This window comes from Botryllus schlosseri, chromosome 8 (genome assembly GCF_051294905.1).
Source record: "Botryllus schlosseri isolate E-star chromosome 8, Bs_hap1, whole genome shotgun sequence".
Taxonomy (NCBI): Eukaryota; Metazoa; Chordata; class Ascidiacea; order Stolidobranchia; family Styelidae; genus Botryllus; species Botryllus schlosseri.
The window spans coordinates 19,764,067-19,787,750 of record NC_137243.1 but is presented as its reverse complement, the minus strand read 5'-3'; the positions used below and the strand labels follow the sequence as shown (position 1 = coordinate 19,787,750).

Below are 23,684 nucleotides of genomic sequence, written 5' to 3'. Positions count from 1 at the left end.
CCTACAATACAGGACCAGGCCAATATGACTCTCGTGACGAAAACAGACGGGTCGGCGGCTACGAACCACTGGTCTTCACGAGTGTACGACACCATGGAGAAAGAGTGGGAAGTGATAAATGTTAGCGTAGTCTGTTCGACCAAACGTTCCATTATTGCTTACTTATCCTGACATTCTCCTTTATGAGTTTTGTTTTGTTCTAACAGCGGTGAATATGTATAATAAAACATTGGTTCGCACTTAAAATCTACAGAAAGAAAAATATCGCATCTTTCTACTGATTCTTTTCAATCGCAGCGTGTCCTGTCCTTTTCGAATGTTCATGTTCACCACAGACCACACCAGTCTCCACGATACGGCTCGTGGACCGCCACCAATCCATGCGTTTTACAATTAGTCGTAATATTTCGATCACATGGTGTGCTGCAATTTCAACTTTTATTAGAGTATTTATTACTTCATAATCTGCCACTCGATTGTACTTTTCTCGTGTGAGGTGGTTATCTAAACGCGCGTCCTTCTCCAGATGACTTATTCGGCAACATATGTTTATGAAATACGTTCGACATCAGTTAGTAGATCTTGAAAAAAGAACTTTAATTTACAGATATTGCCAGGACCCGAGTTGAACAAATATGGGAGATACGAAAGCGAAAAAATCGCAACGGTTGTGAACACTCCTTACATACAGAATATCCAGCATAATATTCAAGTAAATTAGCAAGATCATTTCCCAAGGCGATCGTACTATTTACAGAAATGTATACAGATGATATTGTGATATCTTGGCAAAAGGTATAAAGTTAGGGTTGTGTTCAAAACAAAAATCAATTTAAAGGCCCCTGTTTAAAACGTATTTTATTGCTTTTTTTCTAAGCCATGACGTCACGCATATTCAATTGTGACGTCGTAGTGGACTGTTATTCAAAATTGAAAATATAGGGTAAATATAGCTCCTTAGACGAAATAGGCTTCCAACCACTGTCGTATACGGACCAAAAATATATTTAACCATGCAGGACTACATCGTCTTTGTATGGTCGGCGGTCATCATATTCAGAACATTCATTCTGTTCTAATGATCTATATCTACGTACTAAAGCTGTTGAACAGACTATATCGAGGGTTCCAACCATCCGATATCGTATAGGCCTACGTCGGCTATATCGGGTGGTTATCTTCGTCCGTAAGCTCAAAACATGTTTTTGAAAAGTATTTACAGAATTACGGCATAATTATACAATATAAAAACATAATTTTGTTCTTTCAAAAAGGCCTTTGTTAAAATCACTGCTTAAAACATGTTTTAAACAAAGTGTTTTAAACAATCATTTGTTTTGAATGCAACCCTATATAAAGTTATTCGGATATTGATGTTCACTGTTCATAATATCGACGTCATGAAAATATTAGTCACACGAAGGCAGCAACCGCATCTGCACGCATCACATATCCTCCGGGCATATTCCAGACGTGACTTTGATGTCATCAATAGCGATGTCCGACCGGAAGGTCATGCCTCTTGTTGCAACAATCTCAATCTGAATTCAATAACACCCGTCGATAAATCCAGCTGATTAACGCAAATGGGATGGTCTCATAACAAAAAAAATCTATAAAACTCGACCCGACTTCGACCACTACCTTTAATATGCGGGCACAAGGGCATGGAAATCTTTGCTCAAACGGGCTCTAGCGGAAATAAAGGGTATGCCTACATAACTAATGATGACTGCGCAGTTGCACAGCGCACAATCCCCATGAGTTCGTGAACTCATACTGAAATGCACATTCTGTAAACCTCCCAGGAACTTGAATTGTCACGCATAGTGGGGTTATCGTATCTCGAAATCAAACTGAGAAAATATGACACATCCGAGACAGGCTATCAAAATATATGTCTTGTCTTAAGTCGTATGACTTGGTCGAAACATGCGTAATTCGAACGTCACGTTTTATTTTACCACAATCCACACGAATAATGATTTATCATACCCTATTTCACTCTCATCTAACTTATGGTATCATTCCCTGGGGATCCACATGGGAGAAACATTTGGATCGAGTTAGGAGCCTGCAAAATAAAGCCATCAAACTAATATGCCTTGCCAATCGTAGAGATCACGTTAACCCTTTATATTATAATTTAAAAATCCTGAAAATTGATGATATTTACAGATTTGGAATCGGCATTCTGATGCATAAGTTCTACAATAACAACCTACCTGACATTTTCTCGAACTACTTTACACCTATCAGCGAACATCATTCTCATGTTACAAGAGGTTCTGTTATGAATCTGTATTTACCTAAGGCCCATCACAAAACCATTGCCTATCAAGGTCCTCTAATATGGAACTCCATTCCTTCGCATATTAGGAGCAATACTTTATATGCATTTAAAACCATGTATCGTGCCTTCCTTATTGAATCATACAAAAGCTAAAATGTATTTTTAGTGTGAACTAGTACCGGTCAACATATCTTGTTTGCTTCAGACCAGTACACTTTATATTCTTTTCCTCCGTTTTTCCTAACATGTGCTCTTACATTTATCCTGTCAATCTTACAGTTCACTATTGCAGTACGATGTATGCCATTTATAGCCAATCTACTTCGATCAGCTGCAGTAGACTCGATGATCAACAGATCACTTCGCTGCAGCTTCATCTTGCAATCGTAAAACATATTGGCCAATCCTATGAACTGTAAATCGTATTCGTACACATCTCATTTGCTTTGAAATTGACACTGTAACCATTTTTTTTGTATGTGTCCGTGATTCTGAAGTTTATGCTATTTTGATGCCTGTTTTGTTCTTTTGCGATGATGAATAAAAAATTCTCTCTCTCTCTCTCTCTTTAATGACTCGAGAACAAGTCCAGTCAATACATCGAAATTAGTTTATAGATTTGTTCATAATTTTCCATTCCAAATCTTGTATGGCTGAAATGACCGAAATACATTTAAAAGTCCAACGAAAATTCAAAATCATTGATTTTTTTTACAAATAAAACGACTCCCTGAACAGCAAAGAACGAAAGTATATGGATAAATCCAATACAATAAAGCCTACACTTTTCAAATTCAAATCCAAGCCAATATATGACAAAGTCAGGATCACTGAAACCCAAGGTTCCAGCAGTTCTCGGCAGTTGTAGCTTAATTTTTTCGCTAAAATTCACCAGAACCAGATAACAACTCTGGTATACCATATCAATTAATCCCGAGCCTACCTCATAACCGGAAAGCGAACCAGAATCTGAAGGTGAAGGGTGGCAGGACGATGAGGATAAAGAATACAAATCGCAACCTGATCAAGAGAAGAAACCTTCTACCCCACCTATCCATGTTCTATTTAGAGGTGAGCCAGAACCAACGTCCTCAACAGAGCCTGAAAATACACTAGAACCGGAGAATAACTCTGGCATACCACATATGAATCCTGATCCAACCTCAGAGTCCAGCAGTTCTCGATCGACAGTGGTAGCTGAATTGATTCGTTAAGTTTCCATCTGCCACCACCACCATCATAATCGTTGTGTTACAATAAGTAACGACATCGCACCATTTCGAAAGATATTTCTACCTCCCATCGTAACCAATATGTAGTTTTAATACAGATGAACTCTGCACTATATTTGTTGCGTGCGCTCAAGTAGATATATACTCACCACAGATACCCCGTCGCCGACAATGCTAGTGGTCATCTTCTGCCACCCCATGTGCGCGAATCGATTCTCGTTCACTGACTTTCCATTAACCTTCAATTCAAGGTGAGCCATTTCGTCCACGTACATATGACAGGCAAACTTGATGCAGAAACACCCGCGAATGCCGCCGGGCCCCTTTAGAATGGCCTGATCGCCTTGCTTCGCCGGTCTGCTGCCTTCCATATATACGTAGTATTCTGAAATATAAGCAATATAAGCAATACATTTTTGAAACGAGTCACGTTCAACGGCCTCCTATTCTCTTTGTGCGACGAAACCTTGCCCATATAAAGGTTTACTATTCTGTATTTAAGGTGGAGTTTCAGTATTAGTATCATTTTATTATTATCATTATTTTCCGATTCGAGATACTGCAATGATTGCAATACAATGAAGATAAAGGTCGAAATCGCAACGACTATGTAAAGTTTATCAACCTCCCATATCTTAGCCTTGAGTAGGGAAAGAAAGAGGCTGATAAAACATACACTCCTTTACTCCTATATTCAAATGTTCCTCAATTCCATGTTTTATGTTATGATCTAACCTACCGTAAACCAAAAAGAACATTGTTTTATATAGTTTCAATCCAGAAACGAAATGAATAATAACTCACACTTTGGCGTAAAATGAGATTTTGAAGCACAAAGTTACAATATTTGAGGACTCATATATATTGCTGATAGACTCAAAGAAGTCGTCATTCGTTTGCCAATTCAATACATAAAATTCCAGTAATGGCCTTCTCGTTCTCACATCAGAAATGTACAGTGGCATTGTAATGAACAAAACTTACATATTTAAGAACAAATGACGATCACGTTGGTCATTTTGTGATTGCTAAATAAGATGGTTAAATACATTGCTGGACTTGTTTTGTCAAGTCACGGGTAGTATTAGACAAAAAAGTAGATAGCATGACGCAGACCCTATGCTTCATATTACAAATGATATCCGGTTTACTCCAGTCTAACGCTGCAAACAAATTTTTACGTCACTCCGAATTAATTTTACACCCCCAAAGAGAAAGTCACTGTCATGAACGCCTTACGTAGCGAAAGTTAATTTAATTGTGAGAACAGCTGTTCGCATCATCCAATTCCACGCACATTAAAACAATAGAACGATTATGTTAGAGAACGGGGTATTTCTTCAGAACCACATGGAAGAACGTGTTAAAGAGCGAAATGCGCCCATTGTTTGGTGCGACGCGGGGAGAGGAGGCTTGAAGAATTGACTCCCTTACCGGATCACGATGTTAACGACACATATAGTTTGATATCGAAGACACGTGAAAATCATATGCTATCTAGAATGATGAAATAATCTAATGATTGTTGGCCGAGTAAAATCTACATATCGGCAATATCTACCCTTCTGCATTCCGTGGAAGCTGGCCACGAGATAAGCAGCGATTGAATATATGATTGAAATTGTGAATGTTTGCGTAGCGCTGCGTCTGACCATTCATATTGATACAAACCCAACTCTTTTCCACTGACAGGCGTCAGTGTTTTTTTATTTGTTTGATATCCATGGTGTTTCTCGACTACGTTACTCAATGTTCATTTTACGCCAGGCCGATATTTTCTATTTTTGTTTCCGTACTTTTGTCTCCGTATTTACCGCGTCAGGGGTAATAGTCAGCAACTCAAATCTGTTCGCCTCGATTATTTTCCGAATTTTCTTGCCGGTAAGGTCATAATTGGTGATATGATTGTGTATATATTAAATTATTTTCAATTCTCTTCTGCCGACGAGTGCCAACCGAAAATATTCGGGTTTATATCAATATGAATATATAATTCTATCGCATATTAGAGTGCAATACCTCCAAGAGTCTATCCTGTCCATTTGTATATAAAAACATGATAAAATACATTTGAATAACGATATAGGCCTAAAGCTGTGTAATGTGTATAGTATATTTATTATTTCCTTAAGATGTAGTTGGTATTATATGTATTTCTATTACTAATACAACGGCTGGAAAGCGACGAGATGACTTCGATAATCTTGTATTATATATCCATCAAAAACTTGATACCTGCCAAATCAACTCCTCACTTATTGCGAGTCTCTTATAGCTAGTCTATGATTATATACTATATATATAGTTCTGTTACCTGGGCGTGATTTGAAATCTCACCTGGTCAATTGAAATCTTTAGAGAAATGGGAGAGAGGGATAGAGAGAGAGAGAGAGAGAGAGAGAGGGAGAGAGAGAGAGAGAGGATGAGAGAAACGTAACGACTTCAATTCCGCACTTAATAACCAGTTGAGAGGTGGAGTTTCTTACTTCCGTCGAAGGCACTTGATGGTCCAGTCGCGGGCGAGCTTGTTGGCCCTTTCCTTAATATCCACGGTCGTTTAGCATCCGTGTCGTTACTCCAACCACCAAAATCGCCATTCTCAAAAGACGTTGATGCGCCTGTAATGATATAACTCGTTAAACTAGTCGGGACCACGGCGGTAAAGTTTTAACTACCGTAAATCGTCTTGTAAACTAAGCAAATTCGAATAATTTTCGGACATGAAGTTAAGACAACGCGACCTTGTGAATTCATGATTTGATGCTTACTTGAGGTCAGGATTTGAAGATGTAATCCACGAATTAATACCACTATGAAAGCCCATGTTTTGACTTTGTACTTACCTTCAGGTAGGGGATAGATTGAATTATCACAACCGGTGGAAGATATCCCAACAGGCTTCGGCCTCATCTCTGGCGATGGTTCACTAGATGTATCTTGATATTCCATCACGGTGCTACCATTTTCTGGGCTCGGCATCGTGTTAGATTTTGCATAACCTTCGCCATCTTCTGAATCGTCATGTTCTCGCTCAATGCCTGTACCGCCTGACTCTGGTTCCGGTTGTGGCTCGCTTTCAGGATTAGCGATTGGCTCCGTATTATTAAACGGCATGGCAACATTTTTACTGGAATATGACTGCGACTTGTATTCCTCATCTTTGCCGTCTTGCCCTCCTTCGCCTTCAGGTCGTGGCTCACTTTCAGGTTCAGAGGTTGGCTCAGGGTTTATATGTGACATGTCAGAGTTGGTATCCGGTTCTGGTGTATTTTCAGGCTCTGTTGAGGGCGTTGGCTCTGGCTCGCCTTTGAATAGAACAAACATTGGTGGAGTTGATGGTTTCTTTTCTGGTTCGGCCCGTGATTGATATTCCTTATCTTTGTCGTCCTGCCATCCTTCACCTTCTGGTACTGGTTCACCTTCAGGTCCTGAGGTTGGCTCAGGATTCATATGGGGCATGCCAGAGTTATTCTCCGGTTCTGGTGTATTTTCAGGTTCTGTTGAGGGCGTTGGTTCTGGCGCACCTCCAAATAGAACATTCAAAGGTGGGGCTGCCGGTTTCTTTTCTGGATCAGACTGTGATTTGTATTCTTTATCTTCATCGTCCTGCCACCCTTCGCCTTCAGGTTCTGGTTCGCTTTCAGGTTCTGAGGTGGGCTCAGGAATAATCAGTGGCATACCAGAGTTGTTCTCCGGTTCTGCTGTATTTTCAGGCTCTGTCGAAGGTGCTGGTTCTGGCCCACCTCTAAATAAAACATTCATTTGTGGGGTAGATGGTTTTTTTTCTGGATCAGGCTGTGATTTGTATTCTTTGTCTTCATCATCCCGCCATCCTTCACCTTCTGGTAGTGGTTCGCTTTCAGGTTCTGAGGTAGGCTCAGGATTAATTGGTGGCATGTCAGAGTTGTTCTCCGGTTCAGCTGAATTTTCAGGCTCTGTTGAAGGCGTCGGTTCGGGCGCACCTCTGAATAGAACAAACATTGGTGGGGTAGATGGTTTCTTTTCTGGTTCTGCCTGCGATGGGTGTTCTTTATCTTCGTCGTCTTTCCAACCTTCAGGCTCTGGTTCGCTTTCAGGTTCTGAAGTAGGCTCAGGATTCATCGATGGCAAGTTCAAACTCTTCTCCGAATCCGTTTTATATTCCTTGTCATCATGACTTTGCCAACCTACATCTTCCGGTTCAGGTGAATCTTCGGAATCTGACGCCGGTGGTTCTGGTACGTTTCTGAATAGCACATACATAGGGGGCGTTTCTGGCACATTTTCAGGTTCCGCTGAGGGAGGCGGAGTTTCCGGCATGCTTCTGTCAACTACTGGCGCTCCGATATTCCTGAAAAGAACATACATCGGGGGCATGTTGGCCTGCGGCTGAGATTCAGGTTCCGGATTGCTTTCTGGCTCAGCCGCTGGTTCTCCTTCTGGGTCACTTGGCTCTTTCCCCGCTTCGTCATAACCGTCTTCTTCCCACGGGGTGCTCTCTGGTTCAGCCCCGGCTCCAGCCGGTGGTTCAGGTTGTCCTGACGGCTGACGCGTATTTTCGGGGGTTGGGTTATTTTCCGGATAGGACGCCTTGTCATCATCGGCAATTCCGTGTTCTCCGAAATCGGTACTCTCTGGTTCTGGGTTGCTGGATTCTGGTTCAGGATTTGAGGACATCGTTGTGTCGCCATATGAATACATATCATAATAATAGTCAACTGTTCCTTCTTGCGTGTCTGATCTCTGATCCGGTTCAGCTTTTCTAGTGGATATGGGAGCATCCTCTTTCGTCTTTATGATAGGTTCTGTATTGCTAGAACCGGGTAGGGATACTTGATCTGTCTCCTGATTGTAATACATAGCATCGTAATAATATTCATGTTCGCTGCTCGTAGAAGAGGATGCGCCCTTATCCGAAGAATCGTGATCATCGGTCATATCACTGCCTTCGGGTACAGGTTCGCCTTCTGGATAAGTCGCAATGTTTGTATCGGACATATCTGCCACCCCAACGTCCATCTGACACCTTAGCGGGATTTTGATATTTGGTTGGAATTCATTCTCGTCTCTTATCACTGTTGCCCTGGAACACAGGATGAATGATGATTACGATACACTGCAGGTGGGTAAATACTTCTAATGCAGAATTAATTCTGCCTTACTTTTTACTAATAGTGAGACTAATAGCAATCGTCCCACGGTTTGTCATCAACATGGATCCAAATTGGACAGAACAAAGGCGTCCTCGAGTTTGAACCGACTTTAGAGTATTATGTATGATGGGAAGTAGGAATAAAAGGTACGTATCGATTGTAACAAAATAATTCGCCAAAACTGAGTTCTGAGTTCCGAGTATAGCGATAATGGCCGAAATCAGGTACATGCGTATTGCCGGCGTCTGTGATACGTAACGTCTTCGCCGCTTAATTCGAAGACTGCTTCCGCTAACCTTTGGCTGGACAAAAGTCGTTGCCCGGATCAAGCGCACATCATTTGATCGTTTCATGGTCAGGCGCAAAGGCAGACAACACATTAAAAATACTATACTGTTGCGTAAAAATGAAATAATTGCCGCTACGCTATACTGCAGTAATTGACACTGAGCGCGTAAAACAAAAGTTATACGTTTAAGGTAGTCGTATTATACAGTATTTGACACCAGACGACTCGACAAGTGTTACTGCCTAACACATAGCATAAGGCTACCATACGTCCCTAAATGTCCTCCTTTTTGGAAATATTCTCCTTTACAGCATTTACAGCTAGGATAGTGGGCAGGTTCGACTGAAAATCGGCACATATGACGCTAAATATCAGATACGAACGTTCGAACGGGTCATTCGGTAGTCGATTAGAAGTGACGATCTTTTCTTTTAGTCAACGCCACAAATTTTCCAGCAAATAGCAAAATCGGCTGTTTTCAGTCTTGCTCAACTTGCGACTTCAACTTTCAGTCTCCCCGATTCCAAAATATGGTACACTAATATTGCATGCCATGCAGCTGGGGATGAAATGGTGTTCCACTTGATAAAAATGCACCACAAATAATAAGTAACTGAAAAATCCTCAAGACCTAATACTTTGGTGGGTTCGTATTCGCTTACGCTACGGTTGTGGCTGAAAAACGACGACAAGTTCCAGCATGATCATTCGTGTAGCAGTGCAATGGTTCTTAAACTTTTTGTCTTCGCAGACCCGTTTTGGACCGCCATGCACCTCCGCGCATCCCCTCAAGTTTTCGTTCAAAATTAGCTCAATATTAGTGCAACCCTCATCTGTCTTGTGAAAATATTAATTATAGGCTAGTGATAAACAGCCACAAAATGAATTTTCTTGAAAATAACACTACACTATATGTAGAATTGTAGATATTGGTTAGACTTTTATTCGAAGCGAATTCTGCAGCTGTGTTTATTGTCTTGTAAATACGCTTCTTCGATTTGATATGAATGGGCGCCGAAAATTTATTTACACGAAGATAGTGGTGGCGAATGTAATATTAACGCGTTACGCTTCCGACGACAGCTTTTGGTGTGAGTTTTTGATGAACATATCACGTCCAGTCTAGTCATTAGGGATGGTGTGAACGTGAGGTTCACGTTCGCGTTCTGTGTGTGAACCTCGGAAATTTAGAGGTTCGCGTTCACAACAGAACCTTGGTAGGTTCTGCACTGTGAACCTTTTTCCTGAATCACAATTTTCACTTCATTATAACATCTTTCTTTGGTTCAAATTTATTGCATTTTAATTGTGGGCCACTCTATGCGTGGCGCTGGCAGCATTATAAATCAACACTAAACGAGCATGCACCTTGACAATCTCAAAAGTTTTACTTACTTTGTTACAAAAGTTTGCTCGGAATATTCAACTTTCCATTTGTAAATATTTAGTGACTCTCGGCTGTGAGTTTGACCCGCAATCACCCAACATTACGAGCGAAATACGTAGTCAGCAAATGATTCTTGTTCAATGTTCAACCAATCAATGAGATTGATATCGTTTTCTGATGCAAAAAATCTAGCAGGCGTACGGGGTCAATCTTTACTGCCTCATTATAACCTAATACGTGCGAATGAGGTGTTGGCTACCGCTATATAACTCGTTAATGGGGTCGAAATTGTTGGCAAAGCGACGAAAGATATTGATTTTGAAGGGAGTATTATGTCCTTTGATTGCTCAGTTGATACATTTAGCGACGTTTAAGACGCCAATATGTATTTCGGCATCGTGGCATTATGTGGTCTGAGTCGTCGCTAGGTATCGCGTACATCAATATAGGCTGTCACTTCATTGAAAGATAGGGTTTGAATTAGCAGTATGACGTCACGTGACGTCATGATGTTCACGTTCGTGTTCACACAGAACCTTTCAAAAAGGTTCGCGTTCACACGAACCTGAACCTTTCAGAGGTTCACACCATCCCTAGTAGTCATATCTATCTAGCGTCTGATCTTGAAGTTATTTAATGGTTATATCACAGGAGAAAATGAATTTTGTGGCGAGTTTTCAATTCCTTCAATGGGACAGATTAGGAAAAACGCAGAAATTTCTATTTCAACCGTCTGTTTACTAGTTTGCCCTGACCGACAACTCCAAATCAAAAATGTTTTGCAAACATTTAGAAGTCAGGTTTGACCTTGCTATCTCCAGCTTTTCATTTTTCCACAAACCCCAACAAAACATCTATGCTATGGCATGCTATTGGCAATTTGGCAATTAAAATGAGTTTGCACGGTCGGACATTTCATCTCAGACGACAATTTTAATGATGTTAGTCCTAGCGTTTTAGCAATTTTGAAACGAAATTGTCGCATGCTTTCCCTAATAAAAACATATAAATTATAGGTCATCAATCATTCTACAAATTTAGAGGCTTCGCGGGCCCCCTGAAATGGCTTCACGGACCCCCGGTTGAGAACCACTGTTCTACTGTTAAAACGATTCGAGTAGCTTACTGTTCGTTTATTGTGTCAAAACTTAATGATAGGAATTGCTCCGCTCCGTATAGCCTAATCATTGCGATATCCCCGAGACCGTCGACCATTTCATCCTCAACTGATTAAGATCTAATTTTCAACAGTCATTTCAGTCACAACTTACAACCTCTTAGCCCTGCGTCAACTATTAACCCCTGTTGTCGAGTTTGTGATATCGTGAGATAGATTCCTTTGATTTTGATAGATATAGAAAAAGCTAAAAAAAAGCCTTAAAACAGTGGTTGGTCGGATCACTGAGTACAAATCATGCGGCCTATTGTAGCACAAGGCTGGTAATGGTCGAGGAAACGCACCGAATCGAATCGCGCTGAATCGAATCAGAAAGGTAATGATTTTGCCTATAGCCCGAGTCGTTCGTAATACAAAAGAGCCCGCTCACTCCGTCTGTCCTCATGTCACGCAGACTATATACAGACTCAACAAATCCATGAAGCCCTATTGGCAAGTTCGCACTGAGATATTATACGCCAATACCAATGTGTGTATCAGTCTAATGCGTTCATGTTATGTATGTATGTCGAATGTAAAATCCCAAGTCTGCCCATTTCATATTCGCATTAATATCATTAAAGTGGAAATTTCGATCTCACCTCATTTCATACGTTTTACTGGGATCGCATCTTGGTGCTCTCCAAGTAAGTGTGTGACTTCTTGTGGATTTTAAAGATTTAGTCATCTCTGTCAGTGCGCTATTCGTAGAGCCATGACAAGCTTTCGACTTGAAATCGGAGCCAGCGATCCACTCACCACGCGATTTACCGTCTTCCAGAACCTGCAGAAATTGGTAAGGAATTATTTTAAATGGTGCGAGCTGCAGAAGCATTCGTACGTGCTCTCGTACACGCGAACTTGTATAAAACGTGAACGCAACTAAAGCTCGTTGACATATGCCCAGCGGTGATGGTCAAAGTAGTCAACTTTGGTGGTGAAGTACAAGCAGAAGTAAACTCGTAAATGTGTACTCAGGTACAACTAGAAGTAAGGAATTCCAAGTAAGTATAGAGTAAGTTTTCTAGGCCAATTGGCCAAATAAAAGCCGGAAATTGTTTACTAGAAACAGTCTAAGATCTTAACCACTTGAGTAAATGGTGCAAGTATAGGCAGAACCTACGTGAGTACCCCTAAAAACTGGAAATACATCAGTACTGACCACCGTCGGGGTAGTTATCGACAGTAATCTTCATAATGCATGAGGATTTCGGCACACATCAAACCCGCCGGTACTAAAGCGGTGACGTGACAATATGGATGATTTTGTTAAATGACGTCCTAACTATCAATTTCTTACCTACTGTAGATGCCGATAGTGAAATGTTAAGGCAGGTACATAAGACGCATTTTGAATGTTCTAGTCTGTTATCTAACTATGCGATTATGTTGAGCAAGCATGGCTTGTTGGTTTTGGTATTGTGTCTGATCTTTTTGATCCTAGCAATTTAAAATTCAAACGAAGTGAAATTGATCCAGAAATGATGCTAGGTAGTTGGGCTCTCATTGTATATCCGTTACATTCTGCTATAGTTTCACGCGAAACAACATTTTATAATATATGGTAGCCTATATTCCAGGGGTCAGGAAATATTTTCGGCAAAAGTGCTATATTGACCCTATATTTTCAATTGTAATTACCAAAGAACCATACAACGACGAAAATCCACTGTTAGGATAGGAGTCGGACGTTGTACATTTTTGTCCCGGATGTTTCTTGCTTCATACCGATTCATGATATACATTATACATACACGCGATCCGTGCATGCATTTGCATATCCATATAGCCTAGATGCCGTGAGTGCATGATGTGCATATATCGGTGGACAATGAAAGTGCAGAAATAGCCTTGTGTTATAACTTATAAGTAGGGCTGAGTAAAATCGAGTGCCTGAGTGATTCGATTCTGAATCACGTATTATGCTTCGAGCCGAGTCGAGTAGTCGACTACCGCTCATTATCATAACAGTATATATGATATTAAGGTTCAAATATGTACCTTTTATGCCACCACAAAGAATATAATGCCTGTTATCAATCACATTAAAGATACGTTGGTATTATTTCCACCCTGCCGATTTCATTTCACTTTGTGGCAATGTTATGGGAGGATCATGACTTTGAAAATGTTTCCAGTAGCGTTCGTAGCTTTGTACTATGCTTCGTATGCTGCGATACGGGCAATCAAGGTTTCCACAGTGGATAATAGTATCAAAACTATAATTCTCGTCGATAAAAATAACTTTCATTGGCGAGGAACGTATAATTTCAGTACTCGAAAAATCGTATTTTGCTACTCGACTCGAATCATTAAAATACTTACTCGATTCCGATTCGAGTACTCGAATCATTGTACCCAGCCCTAGTTGTAGGGCTTTCTATAAGTCTTGCACCACTCCTCCATGCTATCCCGGTAATGCTCAGTGGCGTTACGTCATAGTCGAAATCTCGTGAAGTCATGGTGACACGAAATCGAAATTTATTACATGGGATTCGTCATGTGATGTTATGAGTCCTGCACTAATCAAATCTATTGTACGACAATTGAGCGTGCAACACATGCAACATTTCAGCTTTTCAACAGGGTCGGGAACCTTCAGCAAGGTTCCTATTTTTAATTGTATTTTTGTGAGAGCCTTATGATATTAGGGCAATTTACATGGACAAGTGAATATTTTACACCAAGACCAACAATGTACACAACAGTAAAAGCGTGAGTCTACTGTTTATTCTTCAGCAACACGCTTTTTACAGGTTGGTTCCTATAGGACGCCTATACTGTCTGTGTACGGCATAGGACTGCAGCTTATCTCCTTTACAGGGATCGCGCACCATCTAGTTTCGAGTGTTTGACGTCACTGTGACAATTAAATCACAACCAATCATTCGAGCGAATGTAACCGTCATCACCATCGTGGTTTCAAATGTCTCACTGACCCAATATCCTCGGACTACTATAGCTGATGGTAATGCGGGAAACAGAAATTAGCAATTACACAGCGAACACTTACGGTGATAAATATTCCCTTGTACATTCCAGAGGGGTCTTTACTGTCCACTTGTACTGCAGAAAAAGGAAGTTATTATGCGTTCTCAAATTAATATAGCCACAGTATGGATATTAAAAAAACTATAACGTGACTATCAATTTCCAATTTCCCAGCGTGAAATTTTTCCTTAATAATTTAAATATCTTTATCCGAACAGTAACAAAGGCCCATCCCAAGATGAAAACCTATTACATTCTCTTCAGGCATGCCTGAAGGATGATGTCTGGTCATGGCGAAGTGACGAAATTTGTCAACGTAAGTTGGGATTGCGCCAAACTTGGTGTGAAGCGTTTTAAATGCAACCTAGCAATTTATTCACCTATATGACCAGTGAAATGTGGATTTAAAAAAAAATCTTTCGACATCCCTAAGCCACAGTCCCATTGAATTGGAGCTTCCAATTTCCTTCACAAGGGATTCTGTTTCTTCGGTGTTCATCACTCACCTTCGATCAACGATCCCTCTTTGAATTCGGATTTGTCAGCTTTGATGTCATAAGTCCCCTCCATTAAAATAGTAGGCTCGTAGTTGTACACCGGCATTCGCAGGATGCATGCGACGTAATTGTTCATCCATGGAAAGCTATCCTCGCTTGCTGTAGCAACAGAAACAAAAGCGAGAAACCAAACCGCACTCCTCATATTGGCTGCTACAGATTGGTTAGTTTCCGAGGAAAACTATTGCTATCTATATCTGTATAAAATTAATTACTCGGATTGTTTATATAGTGAAACCTCTAAAACATCATAAATTACTCTACTTGCGTGCGGGATAGGAATAGAACGTTGTATATTTTAGCCTTGATTTTTTGCGTCATATACACCGACTCATACACAGTACAAACGATCAGTGCATAACTGCATTGTGCATATGCCTGCCACGAGTATATGATTTGCTAATATGTTGGGTTGGCCTATCTCACAATCAATAATTATTTATTACATCATCTGATAAATAGACGGCTTGAAGTGTAACGGTTTGCGTAATAGATGTTTCACTGAAGGTTTCAAATTCAGAAGTCACCAAGGGGAGTAAAATGCGTAAAAATGCCAAGCTAAAATTACAAGCTCTGGTTTATTATAGAAAGTATATAGGAAATTAAAAATTGTATTTAGGCAAAAAAGGATTCGACGACGTTTCATATACCACTGCACCATATGTATCCTTCCACCCAAAATATTTGCCATGGCAATAGGAACTGGAACTGGAATAGGTACAGCGTACAGTTTTGTTTGAATACATCAATACAGTCACTGAAAAGCAACTTTGTGGGCTAAATATTTTTCAAATAGTAATTAAAGGAATATACATATTCATAGTTTAATTTTATACTGATTGACTACATAAATCATGACGAATGTCGATGGATATCCAGTGGGTAGAAAATCTATAGTTTGCTACCAATTCTCGTGGCGGCTTGAACAAAAGCAAAGGAATGGCATATATTGTCATTTGGTGAAATCACGTGATATAGAGGTCAGCTCACGATTGCGAAGCTCCACAACATATCAAGCCGCATTGATGGTTCGTTTGTTTTAAGTGGATATTTTGCACGTTTCGCACGCGTTGTCGACCAATGTGTCATTTTCCTGCCCTTCAGCAAGCTTTGGAATACCGATGTCTTTATCACCGAGTGATCTTGATGAAATTACATAGGTAATAATTACACTGAAGTATAATTTGCGATTGGCCCGTTCGTAGTTTTGCGAAGCTTTTTAATAATCGGAATACAATCGTTCCAATTCATTATTGCAATCGGTGAAATTTTATAATCATCGTATACGCTAATCTGAGTCTTGACCGATTTCAACCAATATTGAATACATGAGATATTGGTGCAATTAGGGCAACTGGTGCAACTGTTAATTCGGTGATGTAACAGAATTAACAGACGAAAATATTCTGGTTCATTGCGATGTGAATATACTTTTCAATTGCATATTGAAGTTCTGTAGCTCCAATAAGCTCTTCAATTTGTTATTCATACACACAATTAAAATAGCGAATTTGCAGCGAAACTCGCGATATTTTGCTCGTTTTTGCTTATAAATGTCAAGCCGGGAATGTTATGATCCAGTGACGCTCAAAACTAGCGTTCCTTATGTATTCTCTCAAAGTCGCTCACCATAAAGGAAGTTAACCATTTAGATATTTTTTTATTTACCTTACTACGTGAAATAAGTGAGCACAAAAAATGCAACTCTTGATCTGCCTTACCTAGTTCACTTTTTCTCGTATACCTATGATATAACAATGCTGTTTATATCTGAACTTACATCGTCTTTGTATCTGTCTGCGTATACGTACGTATAGTAGACCTTTCTAACTTCGCTATACACATTACATAATCTCCCGAATCTTCAAGTTATTATTAGCAAATTCTGTAAATAGTTATTCACATATTTTTAAATATATCGAGTATCTTTTCTCTCGTCAATTTCGATAAAAATAGATGACTGACGTATATCAAGGATAAGGACGCTGTCTTGAACTTTCCTATCTTTGATTTGACAACGCCAGTAGCACAAGCAACGATTCTGGCACATTACATTTTCCAAGTACACATGCACATGGATAGTGCAGTTGAACACAAATTGTTAGGTACAGTGAATATCATGAACCATATCCACGAAGGTATTTCTTATCTGTCTGCCGGCACAATGAGCCTGTAGATAAGGATCGGTATCGACTCTGTCGAGTGATTGATGCAATCAAAGTTATTAAATTTCACGAATCGTCCCTTCGTGGTCACGATGAGAAGGAACTTTCTCTCTAGAGTATTTTCAGATTTAATTCATTACGCAGTTTCGATGGACAAGACTTCGCGTGGGCATCTCAACGCCACGACAGTAACATGGGGTACGTTCATAGATATCTTACACTGCACACCGGTTGAAAAACACTGATGTAGAGCAGGTATATTTCCCGCCTGTGGTTTATGCGTACCCTTATAGTTGCACGCGTACCTCTTGTGGCACACGATGGTTTATCAGATTATACATGAGTATATAGCTTCCGATTTTTTCACAAAAACCTCGATTCGCAACTTTTTATGTCTCGTTTTGTTCACAAACAATATCAAATTGATGATCTCCCAGGATTGATGGAATGAACGCTATACGTTTCCATTCTGCTTCGCGCTGCTTTTTTCCCTTGCACGTGGTAATGCGAGCAGGGATACTCGCCTATCAGTCATCATGAATATCAAGTCAAAAAATCGAATTTTATTATTATTATATTCTTTATTCACAGTAAAACTGGTAAACACATATAATCTTATGTTGTTGTTTGTGTGATTCATGGTGTTTTATGTCTACAATGACCATTTACACCAAGCCGATATTCTTTATTATGATTCCCATCCTGCAGACTTGTTGCATTTCTAGGCTTTTTATGACACCACTTACGAGGCTCACATGGCGAGAAGGATGCTAGATAAACCTTATCCTTATTATAGGTATGCCCGAAAATTACTTTAGTTGCGCTGTTACCAAATCTACACCACGCATCGACAAATTGGTGGACGGTAAACAAAAACAAAAATCTTATTTAATTTAGTTATGATGCTTTAGTGTTATTTTAGTAGGCCAATGTTATTCCTCTAAATAAAATATGATTCGATCAGATATGTCGTTCTGCAAGAAATGGTACCCGTGGCAGTACAGAGCGTCTAAGTTGCACGAGATCGGAGAAAGATTTGGAACCTGTGTTCTAGAGCAACGGTGTCAAACCTACGGCCGTCGGTGTCTAATTATGCGGTCGTTAATATGTCCAGTCCACCAAATTTCCAATAGATAGCCTATGTATCATCAAGCCCAGGCCTATACCTGCCACTGGGATTGATTGTTTGTCGCCCCCATTGCCGTTACTACGAAACGAACTATTTGCTACTATCCTGTGCTTTGTTGATTTTAGGGTTCTGAGGGCGTTTTCCAACAGCTTTTGGTACCATAGTGCTGCCGTGAATTTATTCCCGCGTGTTCTCGTGAGTTGGACTACTTCACGGGCTATGTCGCTGGTATTTTGAATTATAGGCTAGTAAATGTACAAGTTTTAGTGGGCAACGAAATTGAATAAAATTATTTGAGGTCGGCATCACTAGACACGATACTTCGAAAAATATTTATGGACATGAGTCGGGTAATGATGCTCATGCTTACAAATCGCGACGCCAAAAGTTGTCGCGACAGGCGTTTGTGCCCGAGAAAGGCGTCATGCAGCCTCTACGATAGTGCGTTCTACTTATGCAATTAAGAACTGCCATGATGAAAGATTTAACAAGCAAAGGCTGATCCTGATGATATTGGAACCCCATGCGCTTTCCGCGATACGATGTCCCCCTGTAGTCGATTTATCGTGGGTGCGTGATCTTTTACTTTACGAATTTCCTTTGGCTGGCATGCGGCCATATAGGCCTATACGCCGTGGAAGTAACCGAAATGCGCTCGTATGTAGCAAAAAGTCTGGACGGCCCTGCTTTAGACGTGTAAGACTCGTGTGCCAACCATTAATCAAATTCGCATTTCCGAATGCGGCCGTGCGTTGCATAATTATTTAAAAACATGGGATTATCCTGCAAGAGTCGTAAATAGCCTTATAATCTCGATGAGCAGTATCAACAACGATGCAGGCGATTGCGCATCTGAGAACCTATATTTACGTTTACAATTTTCGGATTTACGTTTGAGATTTAGGCGTGTGGACGATGCGAGAATAGCAGAATGCAGATAAATGTTATAATTAGGGCCAGGAAAAAAATCGAGTACCGCAGTGATTCTGGTCCGAGTCAAGTATGCATGCACCACACGTTATGTCGTCTTAACAGTAAGAGAGACTTGAATTGTCCAATTACGTAAATTTTATGATACCACGAAGTGAATAAGATCTGTTACACTCATTTCAGGTGTGTCTCTACGTAAAGAGTTTTACAATCCTAATGCTTGATTTCCCCCACACAAATTACAAAATTACCCCACATTGAGCATCCTCCCCAGGCTGGGAACCGCTGAGTTAGTCTATGTACATTGTCGGGTGTAATTGAAAAACCATCACCAATATCTGTAGCCATTTCCCACTTGACAATATCATGGCATTCACTGCACCGTAAATATAGCTCATCGATCTGGATCTATAGCATGGACAAATTAACATTGATTTTGGATATTGCTAGTCGGAATATACATTGCATTATAGATATTACTTTTACTATCAATGATAGATCGATTCATGATCTTTTGTAAATAGGCCTCATATGGGATATAAGAAATATACGCATTTCTGAATGCGCAATGTATTGTGAACGTCCTGGCATCGTGATTCTCGTAACTCTCCCTTGGTTCAATGCGCTGACTTATATTCTCGCAAATAGCGTTCGGCTGCTGTCCTGGACGTACGCAAAACATTTCTCATTGGATAAGAAATGAAATTATCATAGTTGAATTTGATCGGCAATGCGGCTAAAATTATAGCAAGATCGACGTGTTAAATATACACATTCTAAATAAAACAGCGTAAGATATCATTATTGCAAAAAGTAAACGAGTGAATATTTGTACCTCTAGGGTGATTATTGCGGTAGGCGTTTGTAATGTACCTATCAATGTTATTACATGCTGGCTGTTTGTTACTATAGGGCCTACACAATATCATTTGGAGGCTAGTATACTGAAAAGCGGGCGTCGACAGTCATAACTATAGCTGAAATGACTAGATTATTCTATAGACGCTGCTTTCAATACAGTTGCTCAAGCTATTTCCATAGTTTTTCGCTTAATCATAACTCTTTCAGGCTCATAAGATATTCACCCTTGTCACTTAAATTTTCACTGTCCCTCAATGAGCTTGCCAAATAAGTACTGGTGGAAAATGTCCGACGATTCGTTATTTAAAGTGTGATATGACGTAGCACTTTCGAAATGCGCCGTAAGATACAGCATATGGATAGGATAGATCTACTAGCGATTACATTTGCACTGTTGGTTATGCGTGAAACATAATATCTGTTTAAATTTTTGGTTAGAGTATAAATATAGGCCCAAGTATAACTTTCTATATATTCATAATGTATTGAGTAGATTTATGGAGGAGTTGATACTTAATGGTCGGGGTCTGTTATTCACAATGACGCGATGCATCGATTTCGATACATTCAGATCCCAAAATAAGGGCACCACAAATTCCTTGCATTGCCGAAGTTACGCCTCCTACGCGATATAGGTTTGCTGAATTGAAAGTTGAATATTTATTTATGCCAATACAAATATGATGCACTCAGAAGGAACTTCGTCTGTACATCCATAACGGCATGCAAATTGAATCGTAATGTGCCCAGAGCAACCGTACATAATAGTCCATATGGTGTACTCATAAGACTCATGTAATGCAGGTTATAACAACTAGTTGCTATGTTAATAGTTTCACAGATGAATCGATATTTGTTAAGGTTACCATTCTTCACCACTGCCCTCCACGCATACAAAATATCCAAAACACTACTATTCCATAATATTCACGATGGAATTCACATTGCAGTATTATTGTGCTGCAAAATGTATCCAAAATAGGAAACGCAAACCGAGGAGTAAGTAGTAATGTGATGGTTTAACTCTGACGTATAATAATCTGAATATTTGTCGAAGCTTTGAATTTCAAATTTGGATGAGTTGTACTTGCGTCTAGTTATTAGTAATTAATCAATTTCTCTTAAGAAGCTGAGAGCGCGCAATGTTCAGTCTGCCGTAACTCTGCAATAAATGTGGGTCAATAACATGCTGTTTGTACCATTGCTTCTTGGTAGATGCGCAGATTTGTTGTGATGTTTAGCTTTAACATGTAAACACGGCACATGGATGTAGCGCACATTCACAATAACCGGACGATAATCATACTTCTGTGATTTGAATAACTATAATCATATGTTCAGAGTTATAAATTACCAAAATTAAAGATACTAGTGAAAGCGTTTTAAAATCATAGTGACTTGCATTTTTCAAGCGTAGCCCTAGGGGTTATATCTGCATACTGCTGTAGTTAAATGCAGTTCTTAAACGACAATATATCGAATAAGTTTCATATTCCGGCCACCAGCCTCAAAGCTGTAGCGATATATAGCATGTGCCTATGTCTGCATTTTGTGGATCGCTGGCTCAACAAATAGTAGCCTACTGATAAACGTCAGAAAGTAACTGATAACAACGCATGAACTATTCAAGTCCCTCCATGTTTGTTTACATTCATAATTATCAATCTATCTTTCACGTTTTCCATGTTAGACGCCCTGGTGACTATAGGAGTATTACGTCCATTTATTTCAAGCTTGATTTTGTGGTATCATTTTGCTTGGTCACGTTGCAATATATCACAGTGGTTTTTACACTTTGAAGACCGCGACCCAAATCCGAGTTTTAATGGCATCTCGCGACCCAACCCTCGCGCATCAAAAAGCATTTATTTTTAATATTACTTTATGCTACGATATTGCAGGCGTGTGACGTGGATAATGCGCAGACAACAGTAGTACGCAACGCAGCTCGATTATATGAAACATGTCCGACGCACGTAACTTCAAATTGACGTGCATTATTTTACTCTTTCGCATTTATTCTCCGTCTACTTCTCTGTCTACTAAGATTGCAAGGATGGCACTATTCGTTGCCGACCATTTCGACCACTGGACGGTGGACATATCAATGTCGACTGTTTTGGCCAACCAGCGACGGCCAGGGGTTTTATTGCTTTTTGACACCGCACTTTACGCGCCGTATGTTGGCCAAAACGTCATGCTTTCATGTGCCTCGGCGCGGAAGAGGTTGGCCTCGAAAAAATGTGCATCATATTCCCGCACCCGCCAGTTGAACACCCCTATACACCAGGGGTCACCAACCCTTTTGAAACCAAGAGCTGATAGTGCGACGGGCTACCCGCCGTTTATACATGCTCAGTTGGATTTATTCTCTCATACATTCAGAGCACTAGACAGAATTTCCGCCCCCCTACCAAGAACAGAAAGCTCTCACTAACAGGGACTCACACCAGCGTGTCCGTGCTCAGTTGCGTTGCCGCATTGCGCGCTGAAGCGCCAATCACTACATCGAGACTAGGGAATATTAACTAGCGTGGGCGTAGACATAAGCAACACCCCGATTTAAAACTGCGTTCGTATGTTCCCTATAATCGACTGACCCATGTTCAACTGCTGCTCATAAAAAACCCTTCTGCGCTTCGACTTTCCAATCTCTCATTGGAATATTTGCTACTGCGACCGCGGGCGACTCATTTGGTCTCGCGGGCTACCGTAAACCCCTGCCCTACACTAAAGCATCCCATCGGTCTCCGACAGTGTTTTACAGAGTAACCAATATCGGACGAATCTTATCATGATGAATACTAACCAATTTGTGTAATACAAAGGGCGGCGCATTTTCATGATCAGCCCATATAGCGCAGCAACGACTTTTCTACGTGTCTCGCTTATTGGATGTGGTATAGGCTATCTAATTATAGATAACTAACCTACATAGGTTAGTTATCTATAATCCAACACTGTGACCTCGAATCTTCTGTTGCATGAAATGCAACAAATATTGCATGCATATTAAAATATTTCTCTGGGCCGTCGCGACCCAGAATTATACGCCACGCGATCCATAAAAACCCCTGATCTATCATGACGTCATCTCATTATGGGAAATTGTTGTTCTGCTCCTAATAATCCAGTACTCTCTGGGTGGGAACCGATTGAAGTTAGAATATAGACAAGACAGTTAGACAGACATAACGAGACTCAGTAAAGCTATGAATACAACACCTTATCGATGCGACTGTGTAATAGATACATCTAACACGGTGGTTCTTAACTTTTTTTTATAGCAGTGACTCTATTTCCCGTATGGAAATATCCTCTGGCAGTTCAATCAAAGTCATGAGGGAGAGAGAGAGAGAGAGAGAGAGAGAGTCTTTATTTTCATCCAACCAAAATACATAACACACGGCAGTGGTGGTGGTACAGAAAATATGCTTGCACAGTATTCGGTATTAGATAGGAATGATCGATAAGACCGTGAAGGTCATCTAGTCTGATCACACCAGCATCAAACAGGTACACTTGACTCTAAACAGTCTGCTGTAAAAAAGGTTACAGTAGT

General features: G+C 40.2%; 1 protein-coding gene and 1 long non-coding RNA gene across 2 annotated transcripts in view; one reads left to right on the top strand and one right to left on the bottom strand.

The window, feature by feature from the left end:
* Positions 1 to 23,684, top strand: part of LOC145445032 (uncharacterized) — a 361,778-nt gene that overhangs the window by 306,450 nt on the left and 31,644 nt on the right. The gene's annotated exons all lie outside the window — the stretch shown is intronic.
* On the bottom strand, positions 420 to 15,268 carry LOC145444739 (uncharacterized). The gene is made up of 7 exons (XM_080322748.1): positions 14,987 to 15,268; positions 14,503 to 14,555; positions 12,092 to 12,273; positions 6,369 to 8,587; positions 6,012 to 6,143; positions 3,675 to 3,910; positions 420 to 1,541 (listed from the first exon to the last, which is right to left on the bottom strand). The coding sequence occupies exons 1-7, from the start codon at positions 15,180 to 15,182 to the stop codon at positions 1,446 to 1,448; spliced, it is 3,114 nt and encodes a 1,037-aa protein (XP_080178874.1). The 5' UTR covers positions 15,183 to 15,268; the 3' UTR covers positions 420 to 1,445.